Source organism: Lissotriton vulgaris, chromosome 8, assembly GCF_964263255.1.
Source record: "Lissotriton vulgaris chromosome 8, aLisVul1.2, whole genome shotgun sequence".
Classification (NCBI taxonomy): domain Eukaryota; kingdom Metazoa; phylum Chordata; class Amphibia; order Caudata; family Salamandridae; genus Lissotriton; species Lissotriton vulgaris.
In genome coordinates, this window is record NC_141696.1 from 1461556827 (window position 1) to 1461577949 (window position 21123).

The following is a 21123-nucleotide window of genomic DNA, read 5'->3' on the forward strand; positions in this document are numbered from 1 at the left end:
ATTCTCCACGTCTAGGCGTGTTTGTTATACTAATTGATTCAACTTATATTGGTGCAAAAGAAAAAGGTTACTTACCTGTAGTTCTCAATTTTAGGCATCTGTCATAGCTTCACAAGTCTAAATCATTGCTCTTGTCTAACTGAACAGCGTAATATTAAACTTAGACTGGAAAGTTGTAACATGGTCACATTATTAACCTATTCACATTAAATAACACAAGCTTCAACTAATCAGACAAGCTCGGAGAGCACTAGTCCCTCCAGAGCCCACAATACAGTAGAAGTTGTTGTACAACTGTGAGAGATAACATGTAGGTGAGCCCATACTGGGGAGGAGAGTGGGTCATATGTGAATGTATGAAAGTTTCCAATTTTGGGGAAATATACTTATAGGTAAGTAAACGTTTCCTTCTCCAGCAGTGGATTTTTCTTAAATTTGCATTCCTGAATCAGAGTAGCAAGCAGTAAACATCTTAAAGATGGATGGTGGATAACTAAATACAAAAATAGCACACCTCTGTTAAAAAAGTGAAGTAAAACCACCTGTCTCACTGCAGCATCCCTCTGCACTGTTAAGTTCTGGCAGCAATGTTGAGTAAAGATGTGTCTCTTGTTCCAAGTTGCCATCCTACAAATGTGTGCAAGAGGCACTCCAGCGAACAATTAATGTTGAGGCAATTCTTGTAAAATAGTAGCATTTCCTCTAAAGAATGGCTAGCCTTATTATAGCAGTACACTATGGTTGCGGATACCCGACGAGCGATAATTTGCTTTGATAGAGATTGTTCTTTCCTCGGAGGACCATAAGCTACAAGTAGCTGATCAGACTTTCTGAAATGCATTTCTGTCCAATGAAATCTTAGGCATTTTCTAAGATCCAGGGTATGAAGTGCTCCTTCTGCTACATTACTAGGATATTTAAGGACATTTTTAAGAACCACTGGTTCATTTAAATAAAAGTCTGCTTTCGCGAATCCCTGAATTTCACTTGTGCTTTTTGTTGAAGTTTAAGATAATAGGAAATCAACTTTCCAAGAGAGAAACTTTGAATCCAGGTTGAGTAAAGGTTCAAAAGGATTTCTTGTAAGTTGAGAAAGTACTGTATTAAAAAAGCCATGGAGACGCTGGAAGTCTCAGTGGTGGAAAGGCCTTAGAATGCACTTTAAGAAATTATTTTATGAGTCTATTGGACCAGACGGATGGTTGATCCGTTTTCCTTCTATAGCAAAAAACGGCCTCTAAATGGACCTATGCAAATGCATGGCTGAGCATGAAAAAAATCCAGTAAGATGTGGAGCAGAAGAAAATGCACACAGGTTGTGTTGGTTTCACCAAATATAGAAACGCTTTTATTTTGCTTCATAGGTTTTATTAGTAGACAGTTCCCTAGCTTTGGATAATATTTTTCTGCATACATCAGTAATGTCGAAGCGGCAGAAGTCATTGTATTCAGGAGCCAAGCCAGCAAACTCAAAAGTGTTGGATCTGGGTGTAAAATCTAAGTTTCTTTGCAAGATAGAAGATTCTGCAGTGTTGGAAGTGGAATTGGATGCTGTTCTAAGTGGAGAAGTAGCTCTGTGAACCAACATTGCCTCAGCCACATTGGGGTGATAAGTACCAGGCAGCAAGCTTCTCTCTTCATTTTGTTGTAAACCCTGGGTAATAGGGAAAGTGGGGAAAAATACAGGAAAAGTTCTCTGGCCATGCTATTGAAAATGCTTTCTCCTGCGTCCCCTGGACAGTGTGTCTGCTGGTGTAAATCTTTCATTTTATCTTTGAGCTGCCGCAAACAGGTCCATTTTCGGTTTGAACCTGTGAAGAAATATTCTGTTCAATTGAGTTAGGTGGAACTCCCACTCTTCGCATTCGAGTCAGCCTAAGCTTGGTTCAGGCCTGGGAGATGTTCAATGGTTGATTGCATGTTGTGTTGAATAGCCCAATCCCATTACTTCAGTGTTTCCTCCAGGTAGGGGACAAGACCATGCGCCTCCCTGTCTGTTTATATAATACATGGGTGCTGTATTGTCCATTTATAATAGTATTGAACACCCTGTGATCCTAGTGAGGAAGGACGGTAGACATAATTCTATACCCCAAAACTCCAGGACATTGATGTGAAGGTGTGCGTCATTTACCGACCAAATGCCACTGGCCGCAATATGTATCAAGGAACCAATTTGCGATTCTGTAATAGCGATTTTTAAGAAATCGCTATTTCAGAATCGCAAAATGGTATGTATCAAGAAAAACGCATTTTTTTTAGCAATTTCTTGATATTCCTTAATTGCAAATTCGCAAATTGCGAATTCGCAATTAAGGAATACTTTCCCATTCATTCCTATGGGCCAGGAGGCCCAGAGGAATGAATGGGAATTTTTCTCAATTTGCGAATTCGCAATTTGCTAATCGCAAATTGAGAATAATTTCAAGGGTGCAGGGGTGTCCAAAGGACACCCTGTTGCAACCCTGAAATAAGCATAGGTGCACATGTTGTGCACATACATGCCCCAAGGGCATGTATTTGCGTCACATGGAACTTTGAAAAATGCAAAAATGTGCATTTTTCAAGCAATTCGCAACTTACCACCAACTAGAAGTTGCTGTTAATTTGCTATTCCGTAAGGCTATTTACCAACTTTTTTTGCCTTCTTACATTTCATTTAAGGAATCGCAAAATTTGCTATTCCTTAAATGCAATCGCAAAATAAGGAATCACAAATTTTGCGATTCCTTATTTTGCATTGGATTTTCCTTCATACATATCATTTTGCGAATTCCCATTCGCAAAGGCCGAAATTCTGCGAATTTCGGCCTTTGCGAATGCGAATTTCAATGATACATATGGCCCTAAATCTTGGATATGTGATCCCAGCCATCTAGAGAAGCATCCGCCATCATTACCAATTATGATTTCTGCTGGAGGACCCAGAATCCAATTTTTGCATTCCGGTGTTGAGTCCACCATGGCAAAGGCTGGCCCATTTTTCGTGTTACTCTGACAAGATCATCAAATGAATCTTGGCTTTGTACCCATTCGTTGCCGAGCTCTTCCAGGAAAGATTGAATGAGAAGGCAGCAGCAGCATGGGATGAAATGAATGCAAGATTACACCACAGCAATTTCTTACTAAAGTTTTAAATTCTATGTTTTCTGTCCTTTGTGGCACATTTTCAGTCTGCCTTAAACGTTTACAGTTCATTAAACCTCTTTCTCCATCAGTTAACTTTATTGAAATTGCGATAAAAATGATTTTATGAGGTATCTTTGAGCAAGGACTGGTGTTTTCTCGACAGTGGTTTACAAGCCCAAAAAATGTATTTTCTCTAAATGTGTATGCTTGTCTGTTAATTTTATTTACAACTTACTTGGCAATAAGTTATTTGAAGCTCAATGACTATCTGTTTTTTAAACTAATACTTTGGAAGAAAAACCTTAAGTTTCTCCTAGAATTGTTTAAAAAAAAACAATGGACCATTTTCACAATCCTTTTTTGACATGTGCTTCAAATATACTGTAATGTTTAAAGAGCTGTTCATTCCTTCTGTGGATCCCTCAGCCCATGCTTCTTGTTCTCCAGGAAGATATTTTGATTGACTATGGTCTCTCAACTGCTGAAAGGTCCTTGAGAAATATCCAAAGAAAGGCAAGCAAGATGATGTTGGGTTAACAACACAAAACTAATGCTGAGCATGAAATGTAATACATACATTAGAATGCTGCTTCTGTATCCATGTTGTTTTTACTTATGCATTTTTCAGGGAAATACAGGCACGATCTGAATTTAAAAGGTTTAATGATGTAACTAGAAAATTGCAAATACTAGATATTGCATCACATGGTGATGAATATGCTGGACAGCACACAGGAGAGATGGTGGGGTTTAACTTGGGTAAGAAGGCCTTCTTAAAGGAGATGCAGTAAGAGTAATGCTGGAGGCTGTATAAAGCTTGCAGGTGATGCAACATTATGCTTCTTGTCTATTTAGGTTTTTAGAGTTGAATTTATACCACTTGGACTTCGATGTCTGGCGGGAAAATAGTTGTTGGTCATTTTTTTTTCTTTTCTGAGCGATGTATGTTTACGTGGGAGTTTAATCATTTTGGAAGGTGGTCAAGACTGTGTGGAGCGAGCGGGGGTGACGGCAAGGGGGACCTGGACTTTGTTGCAATGCTAGACAAGCCAAAAAAGGTAATTTGATAAGAAATTCCAGCATCGCTCTTAAGCTATACAACAAGGGTTTGATAGGATAGAAAAGATGCAATGGAGCGGACCTAGCCATTCCAGTCTGTAACATATGTCTATAATTTCTTGTGTATGCTACAATTATGTAATTGAGGTGAAGACAGATACTTTTTCATTTACGTATAAATGTATTACAGTTACATTTTCTACTCCTAAGGTTGGGAAGTGGGGCCCGATTCACAAAAGTAATCTGAGACAAAAGCCTATCTTACCGACTTTTAGAATTCACAAAGGGCATTTAGGCGTAGTAAAGTTAGGATTTTGTCTCAGTTACACTTAAGTTTTGGTCTTAAGATAAACTTAAGACCAAAACTTAAGTTTAACTGAGACACAATCCTAACTTTACGACTTTTGATATTCACAAAGGGCATTTAGGAGTAGTAAAGTTAGGATTTTGTCTCAGTTAAACTTAAGTTTTGGTCTTAAGATAAACTTAAGACCAAAACTTAAGTTTTACTGAGACACAATCCTAACTTTACGACTTTTGATATTCACAAAGGGCATTTAGGAGTAGTAAAGTTAGGATTTTGTCTCAGTTAAACTTAAGTTTTACTTAAGTAAACTTAAGACCAAAACTGAAGTTTACTGAGAAAAAATCCTAACTTTACTACTCCTAAATGCCTTACCGAAAGTCGTAAAGTTAGGATTTTGTCTCAGTTAAACTTAAGTTTTACTTAAGTAAACTTAAGACCAAAACTGAAGTTTACTGAGAAAAAATCCTAACTTTACTACTCCTAAATGCCTTACCGAAAGTCGTAAAGTTAGGATTTTGTCTCAGATTATTTTTGTGAATCGGGTCCGTGGTTCTTACAAGCCATGCAACCCTGGCCCTCCTATTATTTTCATTCATGTGATACCTGGCAAACAAGATTGCAGGGAGAGTTTGTTGCAAATCTGATTGTTTAATACCTGCAGGAGTCAAGGCAATCGCTTATTATCAAAGGCAAGCTACTCACTGGGCCATTATGGAGCAGGTTCTTTAATTCTTCTTGTGCGTGGTTCTGCTGATTGCTGCCTTCCTCCGGATTGACTTTCTGATCCCTCATTTGGTTATGTTCCTGGTTGACATCTTGCTGCAGGTTCTGTTTATGCTCTAGGCCGTCAGGAGACACAGGTACGTTCTCAAGGCTGATCTTCTCTTCTGGAGGATGACATGTCCCAGGCTCAGATATTTCTTTGGACAACTTCGAATCATCAAAGAGTTCAATGATCTTGGGGCTAGGCGGTATCTCAACGGTGATCCCTAGGAGAAAAGTACACACAGAGTTTGCTAAAAGGAGTGAAATAAGGTTATTTAGAAAACTGAATTATAAACCGTATTTCCTGTTTCTTTCCGTACTTGATTTCACCCTCGTATAGCTACCTTTTAACACCAAATGTTTTACATTTAGTGTATGTAGTTAAACAACAACACAAGAGTAGCCCCAACTTAAACTTCTTTTCATTGTTGTTCATACTAGACATTCAGTTTGTCATCTTTTGTATATTCATATTGTTCCACAAAGCAATAGTAGAGAAAATCTGTCCATTGTGATCCAAATGACTGCCACCGCGGGTGCGATTGAGTGACAGCTCTGCTACACACTCAAGGTGATGTTCGTAGGGTTGCTCAAGTTCTGGAAGGGCCCCACACCACCTGCACCTCCAACAGCTTGAAGCCAACACCACCTTCAACAACTTCACCTAATTTGCTAATATTTCTATGGACAAAGCAGGATTCACCCTGGGTCAGGTTCTCAGGAGGGACCTCCTATTGGAGTGGTATTGACTTCCATACTCTAGTCAGACAAATCTCTGCTACCCACATACATTCTCCCTTCCACTTGAGACATGGGAATGCATCACAAGCGATGACCCAGAAAACTCATCGTAGAGAGATTTGGTTACTGTACGTTTAAGATAAGCCTACCACTGAATGAGGCTGCCAATAACACCCATGACAAAAGAGCTCATGGAAAATGGTCTCACTTTGGGAAACAAGAAATTGAGGATGATGCATAACGATGATAATTATGATGACTGATGGTTGTGGAGCACAACAGTGGCTCCTCTGTATGTGCTGGTACTAGTAACATGAGGAGCAGAAGGGTGAGGGGCAAAGGAACATTATTCTAGATTATAATACAAGCAGTTCGGAAGTCATGCAATTCCCTGCTACTCTCAGTGGAGTACAAGTTGAATCTGGCTTCCGTATACTTCTAATCTTTAGTCATTTAAAGAAATCCCACAATGCAACGAGCTCCAAAACACCAACCATATTTTTGGGCACCCCAAAGTAAACTACCGCAACGCCCTATATGAGAGAATACAACCGGTTCTAGTGAAGATGCCACAATTCCCTAAGACACCGGAAAAGTCCAAAACATGAAACCCAAACAAAGATCTACAACTGACTGCCTGTGAAACAAATGTACCAGTTCAAAGTACTGACAATGACTTTCAAATCAATGCAAAAGCATGCCTCATATTACCTTAAAGAGCCTCTGGTGCACTACAATCCCCCATGTCTTCTAAAAAAAAAGCTTCTATTTAGGCACAGATTTTGCTGTAATGCATGGAATGGAAGATCTGTACTTGTATGGGGCTAAGGCAATTTAATTTGCAACCACAGAGCTAAGAGAACCCCAGACCATCGTGCCCCACAGAAAGGTCCTAAAATTGTAGTGGTACCACAGGTTCTTCTAACACTTTCTCAATATTTCATCTGCACTGAAGTGCCAATTCTTCACCATTAAACCCTCCACTGTCTATTGGTTGGGTTTAGAGGTTTCCACAAAACATAATAATTAAATAAAAGAATGACTAAAACAGAAATGGCCAGATATACAAAAAATAAGAATACTGATTTCCTAATTGTGATTCTCTCTGAATCGCAATGAGGAAATGGGTATTCCGAATTTATGATTCTCCTTGAGTTTCATTTAGGGATTCCTTATGGGTCGCAAATCGACCTACCTCATGAATATTAATGAGGTAGGTCGCAGTTGGTGACCCATTAGGAATCTCAGCCATCACAGGTATGGTGGCCTGTTGTGGTCAGTAGACCATCATGTCTGTGATTACTTTTTAATAAAGCAATCTTTCTTTTTTTTTTATAAAACTGGATGCATTTAAAAAGAAAAAACTGAAATCATGAAGGTTCATTATTTAAGAGTAGGCAGTGATCCATGGGACCACAGCCTGGCTCTTAAAAAATATTTTTATTTACATTCTCAAAGGAGAAGGGGTCCTTGGGGACCCATTCTGTGAATGTGTTATCACCAGTTTTAAAGTGGTGCAAAATTATTACTGTTTTGCGACCGGAATTCGGTCACAAAACTGTAATACATACCGTACCGATTCTGTATTTGAAAGGGACACCACAAACACGCCCCTTCCAAATACAGAATCACAAATTCAAAATGCGATTTGGTAAGAAGTTACCAAACCGCATTTTGTACATTTGAAAAAGCATTTTTCCGGTCTCTAACAGCATGATTCTACGAATCTGGCAGTTTGCAACCAGAAAAATGCTTTGTACATCTAGCCCAAAATGTATGACAGACAAAATAAGGGGCATATTAAGGGATACAGGGCTGATATTTATAAGCAGAAATAAGGTACTTTTTGAAGACCTAATTGGCAACACTTAACAATTTACAAACACATTTGGACCATCTGTGTAAAACTTGCTTTCAAACTTTATTTCAAGTTGAATGTGCTGTATATGTAACTAATAATCAGCAACTGAAAGGTCATAAGACCCGAGGAGGCCCTACATTTCAAACACATACATAATTGCTAAATTACTAACGGTATTATGTCATGTTTTGTTCCAAGTTCACTATAAACCATATCACAATATGTTGCATCAATGCTAAAACGGGGCATCAAACAAGAAGTGATGGATGGAATGCTTAAAATCCAGCCCAAACTGCCTGACCACGTCCTTCCAGAATTGGAACAGAAGCAAGCCAGGACTGGTTTCACCCTTACTAGGGCTCATCAGCCAGGTATAGCTTGGTTCCAGTGACACAGTAAGCACAGAACACGCATCTGGGCTTCCCTTCACACTCAGGGCATCAAATTTAACCGCTTCCGTGCGGCGCGAATTCCCCGCCCACGCTGACTCCGCCTTGCGCGGGCGGAGTCATGACGGAACGGTTCCGTCATCCGCACAGCTCACCCGACGTGCATGACGGAACCGTTCCGTCAACAGCATCGAAGGGGTTAAAGTGATGATGGAATGCTTGAATTAATCTCACCCACTGGCAATCGCTCAGGACAATATCTTAATCCATCAATTTTTGAACACCATGCCACCTCCGTTTGAATCCAGCCACATACAAATCAGTCTTCAAACTGCTCCAATAGCAACCGTCTAGACATAACTGCCAGACCAAGTCCTCCCTGTACCAGAACACAAGCAAGCCAGCACCGGTTCCGGCCTTTTTTGGGCTCACCTGCCAGGCATAGCTTGATTCCAATGGCACAGTGAGCATAGGACCCATGTCTGGGCATACCTATCACATATAGGGTATCAAAAACAAAGTGATGGACGTAATGCTTTAATTAATCTCAGCCATTGGCATTCACTTGGGGCCACAACCCACATCCACAGATTTTTGCCCACCATGCCACCTCAGTTTGGAAGCAGCCATGCAAATCAGTCTTGACCCTGCTCCAGGTCAAACAGTCCAGTCTGAACTACCCAATCAATGGATTCGGATGCAGCCCTAGCAATTGCCAGTGACTAAAATTAATTCAATCACTCCATCCATCACTTTTTTTGATGCCCTAAACAAGACGGGTATGCCCTGACATAGGTCCAGTGAACAACTCTAATCTATATCATCCAATGTTCCGACGGCTTTGAGAAAGCCTCGGGCCTACACGCGAAATGAAGCAAAACACATGCTGGCCGTACAGAGGTCTTCGAAGATAACAAGCCTGAATGAATAAACAATATAATGAGGATATAGTAATTTAATGAATGAAGGATCTTAAGCATCCAACACTATAACATATGTATTAATGTGGCTGCTTGTGTTCCGGTTCAGAGAGGACCTGGCCTGACAATTTGGTCTGGGCTGTTCACACTGGGGCGGGGTCACAACTGATTTGCATATGGCTGGGTCCAAACTGAGGTGGCATGGTGTGCAAAATACCAGATGGGCTGGGATGCAGTCAAGCAATTACCAGTGGCTGAGATGAATTCAAGCATTCCACCCATCACTTTTTTGTATACGTCAGTGTGACGCCCTACTTGGTATGGATAGGCCAGATGTGGGTTCCATGCACACTCCAACACTGGAACAGAGCTATACTTGGCGCATGAGCCCTCAAATTGGTGAAATCGGTCCTGGGTTGCTCGTGTTCCGGTTTAGAGAGGACCTGGCAGTTCAGGCTGGACTGTTCTTATTGGAGCACAATCAAGACTGATTTGCATATGACTAGGTCCAAACTGAGGTGGCAAAGTGTGCAAAATAACGCGGGACTGGGATGCGGCCCAAGTAATTATCAGTGGCTGGGATTAATTCAGGCATTCCATTCATCACTTTTTTGCATACTTCAGTGTCAATGCTAATACGGGCCCTTAGGCAACCAGGAATAGGGCACATTAGGTTTGCTTTACTTTTCCAAAACGAATGATGGGATTAAGGAGGTCACTGTTTTTGGGATGTTGTCGATCTGCCAAACATTGTCAGATGTCCCATCTGCCTTTTTTGAAGTGTAAACATAGGCAGAGTGTAAACGTGGCTAGAATATAAACATAGGTAGAGTGTAGACGTGAGTGTACTCTCTAAGGGGCACCTGCAATTTTTGGTGGTTTGTCCACATCCGCCAAACTCTAGAATACCCCACTAAATTTGAGCTAAAATCAGTTTCACATATTTCATATTACTAATCAAACTTCTGACAGGCACAGCATTTCTTTATAAGGTGGGAAGACCCAGAGCAAAAGGATCTGTTGTGGAAGCCTTCAGTGGGCTTGGGAAACTCATCTGATTTTATTCCACGTGCACCTAAAGCCTAAGAGCCTGATTCACAAAGGTAACTTACACTTTTAAGTATATATATATTACTTTCTGCTAATTCAAAAAATCTAAAAAAACACAGATGTCTAGCACCACCCAGAAAATAATGGAGTTAGGCAATTGACATACAACACCATACAAATAAAATTAAATTAAAATAGTAAAAAATATAAATAACCATAATTTAATGTTAAAAAGTTTTTTCAAAATAGTAAATATTTATTATTTAATTAAGCAATATTTTAATACTGTATTTTGAATTAAAAAATGAATGTAACTTACTCAAAAATGTAAATTACAGAAAAGTGTATGTTATTTTACTATTTATATAAAATATGATTCCTTATTTATTGTTATTTATCCGTTCATATTTATCACCAACATATGTATTTAATATTATCAATAATGTATTGTTTTATTATTTCTGTGTTACTCTGTATTTCATGATAAAATTCAATAAAAAAATTTCAACACAAAGAAAAGTGTATGTTATCTATGTGAATCAGACTCTTTGTGTGTGTGTTAAGTTTGTTTTTCCATGGCAGAACTTTGCACAATTCTTAATTTTCCCAATTTGCAAACTGTGTCAGTCTGCCTTCATACAATTACAATTACACCCCTCATTGAAAAATAATATAATCGCGTACTGAGGTAAGATTAAATTTAATTGAACCCAGTAAAACTTTTCCTTGCCGAATGGTAAATATACGTAGACTTTTCCAATGTGGAGCTTTTCTAACCACAATGTAATTATGCTTGAGAACTCTCAGGTAGTCTTAGGGCTGAGGATACCACTCCAGGCCAGTTTGAGGTGCCCACTGACCGTGCACCTGGGATTACGGGTATGTTTTTACTGCACCCAGCAAACCTGAGTGCGGGAACAACGGGCTTGGTATTAACGTTTCTGGATCCACAGGGGCTGCGGAGCAACAGTAAATCGTCCCGCCTCGCCACACCCCACCTGCCCACCTAATGCTTGCCTCTTTGCAAAGGGATTTACAAAAAGGGGGGGTGGTGATGAACAGAGTGTCTGAGTTAAACAGACCACTCTTACCCAGTCCAAAGATCAGGGCTTGATCCATCACCGTTATTTATCTCACTGCCCCATCCCAGCTCAGAACCTGGCTATATGCAAATCAGTCTGTCCCTGGCCCAGTGCATCATGGGAACAGGGCAGACTAAACTACCAAGCCAATTCTTCACCAGAAAGGAGACAAGCTACCGGGGACCGGTTTCTGGCATTTCAGCCTTCTTCGGCCCGGCTTGCTTGAATCCTGATGGAGCAGTGAGAAAGGGACTCATGTCTGAGTATACCCTGCCACACCTATAGTGGCCAAAAACGATTTACAAAAAGGGGGTGGTGATGAACAGAGTGTCTGAGTTAAACAGACCACTCTTACCCAGTCCAAAGATCAGGGCTTGATCCATCACCGTTATTTATCTCACTGCCCCATCCGAGCTCAGAACCTGGCTATATGCAAATCAGTCTGTCCCTGGCCCAGTGCATCATGGGAACAGGGCAGACTAAACTACCAAGCCAATTCTTCACCAGAAAGGAGACAAGCTACCGGGGACCGATTTCTGGCATTTCAGCCTTCTTCGGCCCGGCTTGCTTGAATCCTGATGGAGCAGTGAGAAAGGGACTCATGTCTGAGTATACCCTGCCACACCTATAGTGGCCAAAAACGATTTACAAAAAGGGGGTGGTGATGAACAGAGTGTCTGAGTTAAACAGACCACTCTTACCCAGTCTCACCACCCCCTTTTCTGAATCATTTTTGTCCACCATAAGCGTGGAAGGGTATACTCAGATGTGAGTCCCTTGCTCATTGCACCATCAGGATTCAAGCAAGCCGGGCCGAAGACGGCTGAAATGCCAGAAACTGGTCCCCGGTAGCTTGTTTCCTTCCCAGTATAAGAATTGGCTTGGTAGTTTGGTCTGCCCTGTTCCCATGATGCACTGGGCCAGGGTCAGACTAATTTGCATATAGCCAAGTTCTGAGCTGGGATGGTGCAGTGAGCTAAAAAACGGTGATGGATCAAGCCCTGATCTTTGGACTGGGTAAGAGTGGTCTGCTTAATTCAGAGACTCTGTTCATCACCACCCCCTTTTCTGAATCATCTTTGCAAAGGGAGCATGGAAAGCGCCAGCAGCCTAACAGCTGGGCTGCCCCCAGACACCATCTCCAAGCAGCGATTGTCCTATTCCTGTTTAGCACCAGCTCTATGCAGGTGGTAGATAGGAGCAGAAAATTGCCCACTAGTCCGCCGGAATAGGGGGCCATGTAAAAACAGGTCTCCATGTTATTACACCTCAAAGTAGACATATTTAGGTACATGGATACAAATGTGAATCCTAAATTACAGCCCATTGGTAGCCCGCACTTAAATCCGAGCTCCTTATAATTCAGCCTGGGTGGAGTTCACTGAGTTCCTCCGCAAAGTGACAAAAAAACCCTGAGGAGATCCGCAAGTGCAAAGTGCAGTGCAAACTGCTGTTTGTAGTGATCTTCCTGCTGCCCGAGTAGAAATTGGACCCGAGCGGCAGCTCACACTCGCCAACTTACCATTGGCAAGCGTGAGCGAGGAAAAAACTTTGCTGCACTATGTGGTGCAGGGTTTTTGCACTCCGCAGAGTGTGGAGTGCAGAAAACTCCTCAAACTCTGCAAACGGAACAGAGTTCACCACTCAGGCCTAAGAGGCCCTAAGTGGTTTTTGCAAAGCACATTTTATGCAGAGCACTTTGTTAAGGATACTGGTTGCAGAAACCTGGTTTTGACTCTGGAGAGCCAAAGTGAAACACAAAGAGGCAAACAAGTCATAGAGTATCCTGTAGAATTCTTTTTTTTAAAGTAAATAATCTGGTAATTTTATGTTCTCATATTAAAATCTCCTAAAACCTCGTGGCCTGTGAGCGGTCTACAATAGCTGTTTACCTGTTCGACAGCAACCCGATCAGCCCTCAGATACAAACATTGACTACAAAACTCATCAGTTTTTTTAAATTATTGAAAGCAACTAGAAAGGTACATAAAATGTGTATGACTGGCTGTCTGCTTTCTACTCTAAGCCATGGATCTGTCTCATTATACTCAAGTCATCATGGTGTGCAAGAACCCCCAAGAACGGAGGAGCTTTGCGACTGCTAGGCAATGCATCCATTGTGGAGTTGTATGACCGAATATCGACTACAGAAATATCCTAATACCATAATATCAGTGCAGAAATACTGACAAGTTAAACATTGAGGAGGTATAGATTAACTATTCTTAACTCCACAAATGCGTACCTTGAAGATATAGACGTGTAGTTAAATATAATAAATTAACACTAACCTATGTATTCTTCCATGTCAATAGTTTAGCAACAACATTAAGGTATTGCAATATTTAATACTCAATATTTTGGTACAGTGACCCATTGTTGGAAGATAATTTTTATATTAGGGACAGAAATTAAAGATCTATTAAAACTGTGTCGGTAGTAAATACGAGTTCATCATAGCATTACCCAGTGTGCGTCAAGGTGTGAGGTAAAGGGTTTGATGCTCTGTTAGTCCAGTCTAAAAATCGCACATTTGACGCGTTAAGTCCTGTCTAAAAATTGTACATTTGACGCGTTACATCAGACAACTCAGGGACCAATGAAAACATGTATGTTATTTAAGTTTATAAGGCACTCAGCTACCCAGTGGGCTTCCCGGGGCCAGCCTGAAAAAGAGAGGAGTGGAGAGAAGTTACACGTTGAACATCCAAGTTTTCAAGCCTCTTCAAAAATTCCCATAAACTGTTTCATTACGTAGTGAAATAGGAAGAGAGTTCCACAGAGAAGGTCCTAGATAGGCAAAAGATCGACCGCACATACGCATCCGCCTGATTCAGGGAACCGTATATTTAAGCTCAGTAGTGGAACGAAGGGTGCATGAGGGTAAGTAGGGTTGAACTAAAGATTGCAGGTTTGGGGGCTAAGCCAGTATTAATTTTGAACTTATAGCTCAAGGCATTGAATTTAATGGAAGTCTCCAAATTAAGCCAATGAAGGTTAGGGAGAAAGCCCGAAATGGAGGCTGTCTTGGGGACCTGGCAAAGCAGCCTGTCAGCCGCATTTTGCACCACCTGCAATCTTTGTATCTCCTCTTCTTTGTTAAAATCCAGATATAAAACATGGCTGTAATCCAGCCTAGATGTAACAAGGGCCTGGACTATTGTTCTCTGGGTAGAGAATGGCAACATCCAAAGAATCTTCTTAACCATTCGAGAATGGTAAAGCAGATTGAGGCCACCTTCACGGCTTGATGGTTCATTGATAGCTGGTCATCAATGATAAGGCCTAGGTTTCGGACTTGATGGGCAGGCTGGGGAAGAATACCCATTTCAACAGGCCAATGCTGGGGACCAGAAAGATCTTGATATTTCCCTAAGATCAAAACTTCATTTTTTTTCCGTTGAGTTTTAGTAGGTTAAGGTGCATCCAAGACGCAATTTTCCTCAAACCAGACTGGAGAGCAGATGATTTAGAGTCCCTTGCTGCAGAGCGGGAGAAGATAATCTGGGTGTCATCTGCATAGGAAAGTCTAGACAGCCCTGCCGTTTCAGCTATACTGGAGAAGTGTGGCTCAATGGTTAGAGCGGCAGACCCTGATGCAGAGTTCTAGCCCGGCACCAGGTTTCAATTCCCGCCTCGGTGGGTCTTGGGCTCAACTTCCTCGGACCTGATAATTCTCGCCTCGGTGCCTATTCTAATCATGGGTCCCACTCTGCAACTCTAGGCAATAGCTTGCTTAATCTCCACAACAGCCCCAACAACGCTAGGATGCCTGGCTTCACCTTGGGGGTGCCCAGGAGTGGGCACTTCACAGGGAAAGGCCAGGAAGGGTTCCTCAGCGGTATTCGTACAAGCGCCTAGATGCCCATGGGTGATTTGTGCGCTATACAAGTACCACACATTTACATTTACATATCTGCTAATGGGCGAACATAAACATTAAACAACAGAGGGCTCAGTATAGATGCCTGAGGCACTCCATAGGGGGATAAATGCTTTTCAGAGCTGGTTGTGGAAGAGAAGATCTGAAATGTGCGATTGGTAAGGAAAGAGTCAAGCCATTGCAGTGCTAGACCCTCAATGCCCAGAGACTGCAACGCTTTCAGCAACACGGTGTGTGACACTGTGTTGAATGCATTACTCAGGTCAAGTAAAATAAGGGCCACCATGTTGCCAGTATCCATGCGACGTTGAAGCATTTCTGTATCTCCTAATATAGCTGTTTCAGTTGAAAACCCTGCTCTAAAACCTGATTATGAAGGATGTAGGAAGTTCTGGGTCTCAACAAAGGAAGATAATTGGCCATATGTAGAATTATGCTCATATCATTTGCAGATTAATGCAGTGCTTTAGTTGAGAGAATCATGCCTTAGGTAACTTAGAAATTAATTGCTCTGTGTGTAAAATGTGCATTAGGTTTGAACGTGCCATATTAAAGCTGCACGTGTAGGCTGCCTAATAATAAATGTGATGTTTTAACATGAGAATAATGATTGGTAATGTGAAATGTAATGTTAGGATTGATTAATGAAAAGCTTATGTTGTTGTATTAGAAATGCATTTAAAAGAGTAAAGGCCTGAGACATGAAAAAGTCAGCAGAGGCCTAACTGTGGTTTTCTTAGCCTGACTAGAAATGTTGAGTTCAAAATAAACCTTGGGAAAGAGGCTCCTGTTCGCAGTTGAATTTCGAATCGAAACTTAGAGCGTGCAAGGGATTGTTTCTCGTGCATTTCTTTTGCAGGTGCAAGGCCATGTAGCTCGTTAGGTAGAATGAGCCATTGTTTAGAAGTTAGACTGGTAGGAGTAGAGACAAAGGGAGTGCGTTGCTATGTGCGGTTGAAACATTTGGCGGAGAATGTGCCTGGGACCCAACGACACAGCAACGGTTTCTGGAAAAAGAAGGATCTGCGCTGGAAAAGTACAAGGAGTTGCACCTGCCAGAAGGAGGTGTGCCATGGGCGTATCCACTGTTTTGGGGATTTTGTATTAGGGAAAGTTCCCCGAGGGTGGAGAGTCAGTTGAGTTGCTATCGAAGCTAGGTTTAGGGTTAGTTGGACTTAGACTGTGTCCTGTCTAAGGCAGTCCAATTGGTTGTGCAGTTAGACATGGGTCTCAGAGGGGACTAGGCAGGAGAAACTAAGGAGCATCTTAGAACAAGCTCTGTAGTTTAGGCTACTTACCTGGAAAAGTGAAAGTGCTTCTTAGGGAGCCTTCACAACCAACACCTTTTTCTCTTACCTGGGAGGTATGTTAAGTAGGGATGTCACTTTAGAGTTAGTGTAGGGAAAGACTAATCTTTTTCTTTTCCATTGAAGCGGATGCAGTCGAGTTTTCCAGTGCGAACAGTCATCGCTTGCCTAATGCTTCTTGAATTAACGTTGCTCTTTATTTTGAGTCGTCTGAGACTCCTGCGTAGGATTATGTTTGTATTAGTGCCAGTTTATTTCTTGACCCTCTTGCTGAGGTGCTTATATGTTCAGTTGTTTTTGGCTTTGTAATAAATATTTAAACTTTTCTTCGGAGTCAGTGGTCCTTTAGATTGAGATGTGTTGATTAGGGGGAAACTGTCAAAAGTATGCAATTTAAAGAACTTCCTTCACACTTCTATGCAGACTAAAGAGGTTCGTCGACCAGGGATTCTCCAGAGTGGTAAGGTGAAAATCTAGGGGAGAATCTCAGCGTCATCAACTGAACACTGGAATTATTGCAGGAGCAAAATTCTGCAGCATCCGAATGCCACTTAGACCGCTCATGTAATGAATAAAGTGGGGGGGAAATCCTACTGCGAAAGCTCATTTAGCGAGTGCATGCGTTCCCTTGCACTTATTATTCATGTTTTGCTGCATTTAGCGTTAATTCCTAGTGCAAAATCCATCTAGAGTCCATAGCGCTAAATGTAGAATTACTCTATATGCATAATCTTGAAGAATTCTAAGCTATTTCCGCATGATTATGGTGCACTAAATTACACCAGTTACACCCACCCCTAGTTTAATGCACACATTACAATCTGTTCTGAGCAGATGGTAAATGTGTGCGAGAGAGGAGTGTCAGAGGCTTGGCAGGGGCTGAGGTACGAAGCTTGGCTGCTCTTGCAGCCCAATCCTCTAAAAATATTTTACTAACCCTTATTTCCAACGGGGAAATTGTTTCCAGTGTACCCACACTCGGGAAAACTGGTTGAGGAAACATTGGGCCAGTTGTGCTTTGGTGGAGCGAAATCCCACGCAGGGATTCCACTCCGCCGACTCATCATCAGGACTATAATATCTGAGCACATGATACTGTATGGAAAATCAGTGTGGAATGATGAGATGCAAGGAAGAACGTGCGACGGCCGTTCAGTACTTCCTTGCCAAAGTGGAAGTCATGCTAATCATATACATATCCAAATTCTTTTACATTCTTTGTAGTTCATCAAAGTGGCAGTGACTAGTGGTCCCACTACACTCAGCGTGTCATAGGAGTGGTATGCAGTAAGTATTTTTTGTGTTGGTACTATTTTTTGTGTTGTGGTATTTTTAGGTCGAGCCTGGGCTCGCGATGTCGGCAAGACCTGTTGTTATTTCCTCTATCGGCTTTTGGCATGCCATGAACTGCCATTTGTTCGTTGTTGTGCCATTTAGAAATACTGGGTTTTTATTGGTGCATTGGGACTGATTCTCCCGTTTTTGCATGCTTGTGGCACGCCCAGGTGATTTCACACATTGTTTGCTTGCGTTGACCATCCCAATACGTCTGCGGTTGCTCCTGGTCAACCTGATCTGCTTTTTTATTTATTCGTAGGCTATCAACATCATTTTAGGCTTTCAGGCTGTTTCACAGAGCAATGCTCTGTTCGGCACCTGCAAAGAGGCAATTTCTGGCCGGTAGCTGTTGAGCTATGGCAATAGCTCTAACTGAAACAAATGCAAGACCTATTGCATTTCTAATGCTTGTTTGTGTTGGTGGTATTTTTGTGTTGGTGGGAGGGTGAAGGGAGTTCCATAAATCTAGCGCTTGAAATGGATTGCCAGAAGAGCCAAGGTACATTTAGTTTTGGTTGCTGAAGGCAAGAGGGTCAAAAATGTATTACACTGTCTTCTGGTCTGCTTCTGCCCCTCCTAACCCTAAAATAACCCAGTAAAAAGATAGGAATTCCCGGAGCAGAATTAAGACCTTTATTTGAGTGCACTGCCCTAGATGTGCCATCCATTTCAGAGCCGTATGCCATTGCACTCAATTACAATCACCTGGTAGACAACACTCCAAAAGAAATAACCCGGTAACTGCACAGCCGTGTGCAGATTTGTAGGTCTCTGCATAAACAGCCCTCTGGGAGACATCTGCATACACAGTATTAGTGCCGACATCATAGGACTGACTGTGGTTCATTGTGCACCCAGGTAAATACTTGCCATCTACAGCAAGAGGGCAGATTGCGTAAATTGGAAGTCTGCAAGGAAAATTACCACCAGAGTAAGGCAATTTTGCATTAACAATTATTCCGACCAACCAGTGCAATAGTAACATTTTAACAGAAAACTTAATAAACTTTTTGCGCTTCGTTGTATGCAAAACTACCTGGCATGAATGCAAATTACGTACCCCAGCCTTGGTTCCTTTCCATCACTAATTTTGCAAGTGTTTCAAAGACATATTAGGTAGCTTCCCATTCTCTTACTCACTAGAAAAATCTAAATCGAGTAAATATCTCTTCTTGATGTCGAATTGCCCACAGTTTTATAAAGTCTTGTAGTATTCTGGACATCTTTAACATGTGCTGAATGTTCAAGATGTGACATCACACTAGTGGTTCTAATCTAGCCTGGAGATTTAGAATGTATCCTTTTGAATATGACTTGAAGCTGTTACCTGACCAGGCTGTGGATTTGGATGTGTCTCTCTTTCTTTGGATTAAACCGAACATCTTATCAACTATATCCTGTGTCCTGCCTAATCCTTCAGCTGAATTTGGATCTTACATTGGCGTAGTCGGCAGCTGAAAAGGAGAGAGACTCAACAACCTCAACTGTCTTCCTTTTACTCAACCTAAAGGTACTGTACAGTTTCTTCATACGTTTATGTGTCATGATTGCAGCAGAGGCTGAAAGACTGGGCACACAGTTGCCTTTATTAGTGCAGTGATAGCACCAGCGGCTGAAATTTACTGTGAGCGGTGCTGTTCCAGTTTAAGATTGACTCTGTTTCATCTGTGAGCAGCGGTATGCCAGTTTAGGAGTGGATCTGAACTAACAGTTCTGTGCTGGTTTAAGAAGGGTTCTCACTGAGACAACCTCTTAATTTGAAATTAAGACTGGACCCCAGTTTCTTTTAGTGTGGCACTACAAAGGTCTTCTCTATGTTTATTACTGAGTAGACACTTGCTGTTTGAAATGCGCACCGCAGTTATTGAAAGTTGATTAGTCAGGGAGCAACGTACTGTGACTATTTCGAGATTTTCTCTTGCCGTTTGAAATGTGCACCGCAGTTATTCAAAGTTGAATAGTCACAAAGCAGTTTACAGCAGCTTATTCAAGTGTGTTGTTTACTGATTGTGTTTATCAACGTTACACCCCTTGAAGCAGTGTGCTGCAGCTATTTCAAGTGTGTCGCTGACTTGCTGAGAGTACCAACGTTTTTTGTTTTTTTTTGTATTTTTTGATGTTTGGATTTGGGTTAACATACTTTTCAACTGCTTCGCATTTTTCAAATCATTCATATCTTTTAAAATGTTTGCTTCGAAGTACTCTCGAGCGTAAGGTTCCATTCACGCTCACTGGATTCCGCACTCTCTCCTGCCTTCTCCTGTTGCTTACTCGCTGGAGTTCGACGGGAGATCAACACCCTCGTCATCCCGTAGTTTTGTTACGGTGCACACACCTTAAGCACCGTGGACTCCATTTTTGTAGTCCATAATCATCTTTTTGTACTCTCCGTCTTTGTTTTGGAACACTAACGTTCTTTTTAACGTTTTATCATCGGCAGTGACATTTCTCTAGTTTCTCTAAGCAGAAGTCCTTCACAATTGAGCGTGTCTTGTATACAGTCACACGCACACTTTCTACTCTACAACCTCAGATTCAAGTATCGCCATCCTACGTCTCAAGTCAATGATATGCACTTTTCCTTCAGTAATACGTAGATACATTCAGTGTACCACATCTCTGATACGCACAACTTCCTGCCACAACAGTGACATGCACACTTTCCTACCACAACAGTTACGCGCACACTTTCTTTATTTCTAATATTTATCTTGTGTACAACAAGGGTGTTTTCAATTTGCCCTGTGTTTTACAAGCATGCCGCAACAGTGACATGCACACTTGTTTCATCTGTTGTAATTTTTCTAAAATACTATTCCTATTTATGTTTGCATTGTCTGTAATTAATTCTTGTTATTGACAGCACCCAATATCTTCAGAAAGCTTTGTGTCACATTAATATTTTGCCTTTTAAATTATGCAGAATGTAACAGCAGCTCCACTTTTCCTCTCTTCACTGGGTGAACCTGTCATTAAATGGCAGAAATGGAAGGTTTTTGAGCGATATGCTAAGGTTTGTGGTGTGAGTTTGAGTGCAGAACGCAGAACCTCCCTTCTTCTTCATTGCCTTGGATCTAAGGGCCAAGATGTTTTCGATCAGCTACCGGAACTCAGTGATGTGGAAGGGAGAGATCTCAATGAATATGAAATTTGTATGAAGAAGCTGGACAAGCATTACTTACCCAAAGTAAGTACCATCTTGGAGAGGTACCAATTTCCAAAAAGGGTACAAAACGATGAAGAAACTGTTGAAGGCTATATTACACAACTAAGAAAATTAGATTCATCTTGC

At 41.4% G+C, this 21123-nt stretch overlaps 1 protein-coding gene across 1 annotated transcript in view; it reads right to left on the minus strand.

The window, feature by feature from the left end:
- Positions 1 to 21123, minus strand: part of ARHGAP31 (Rho GTPase activating protein 31) — a 529489-nt gene that overhangs the window by 12208 nt on the left and 496158 nt on the right. The window contains exon 11 of the mRNA XM_086935536.1: positions 5198 to 5484. Coding sequence (XP_086791662.1) covers positions 5198 to 5484 — 287 coding nt within the window. The remainder of the gene's footprint in view (positions 1 to 5197; positions 5485 to 21123) is intronic.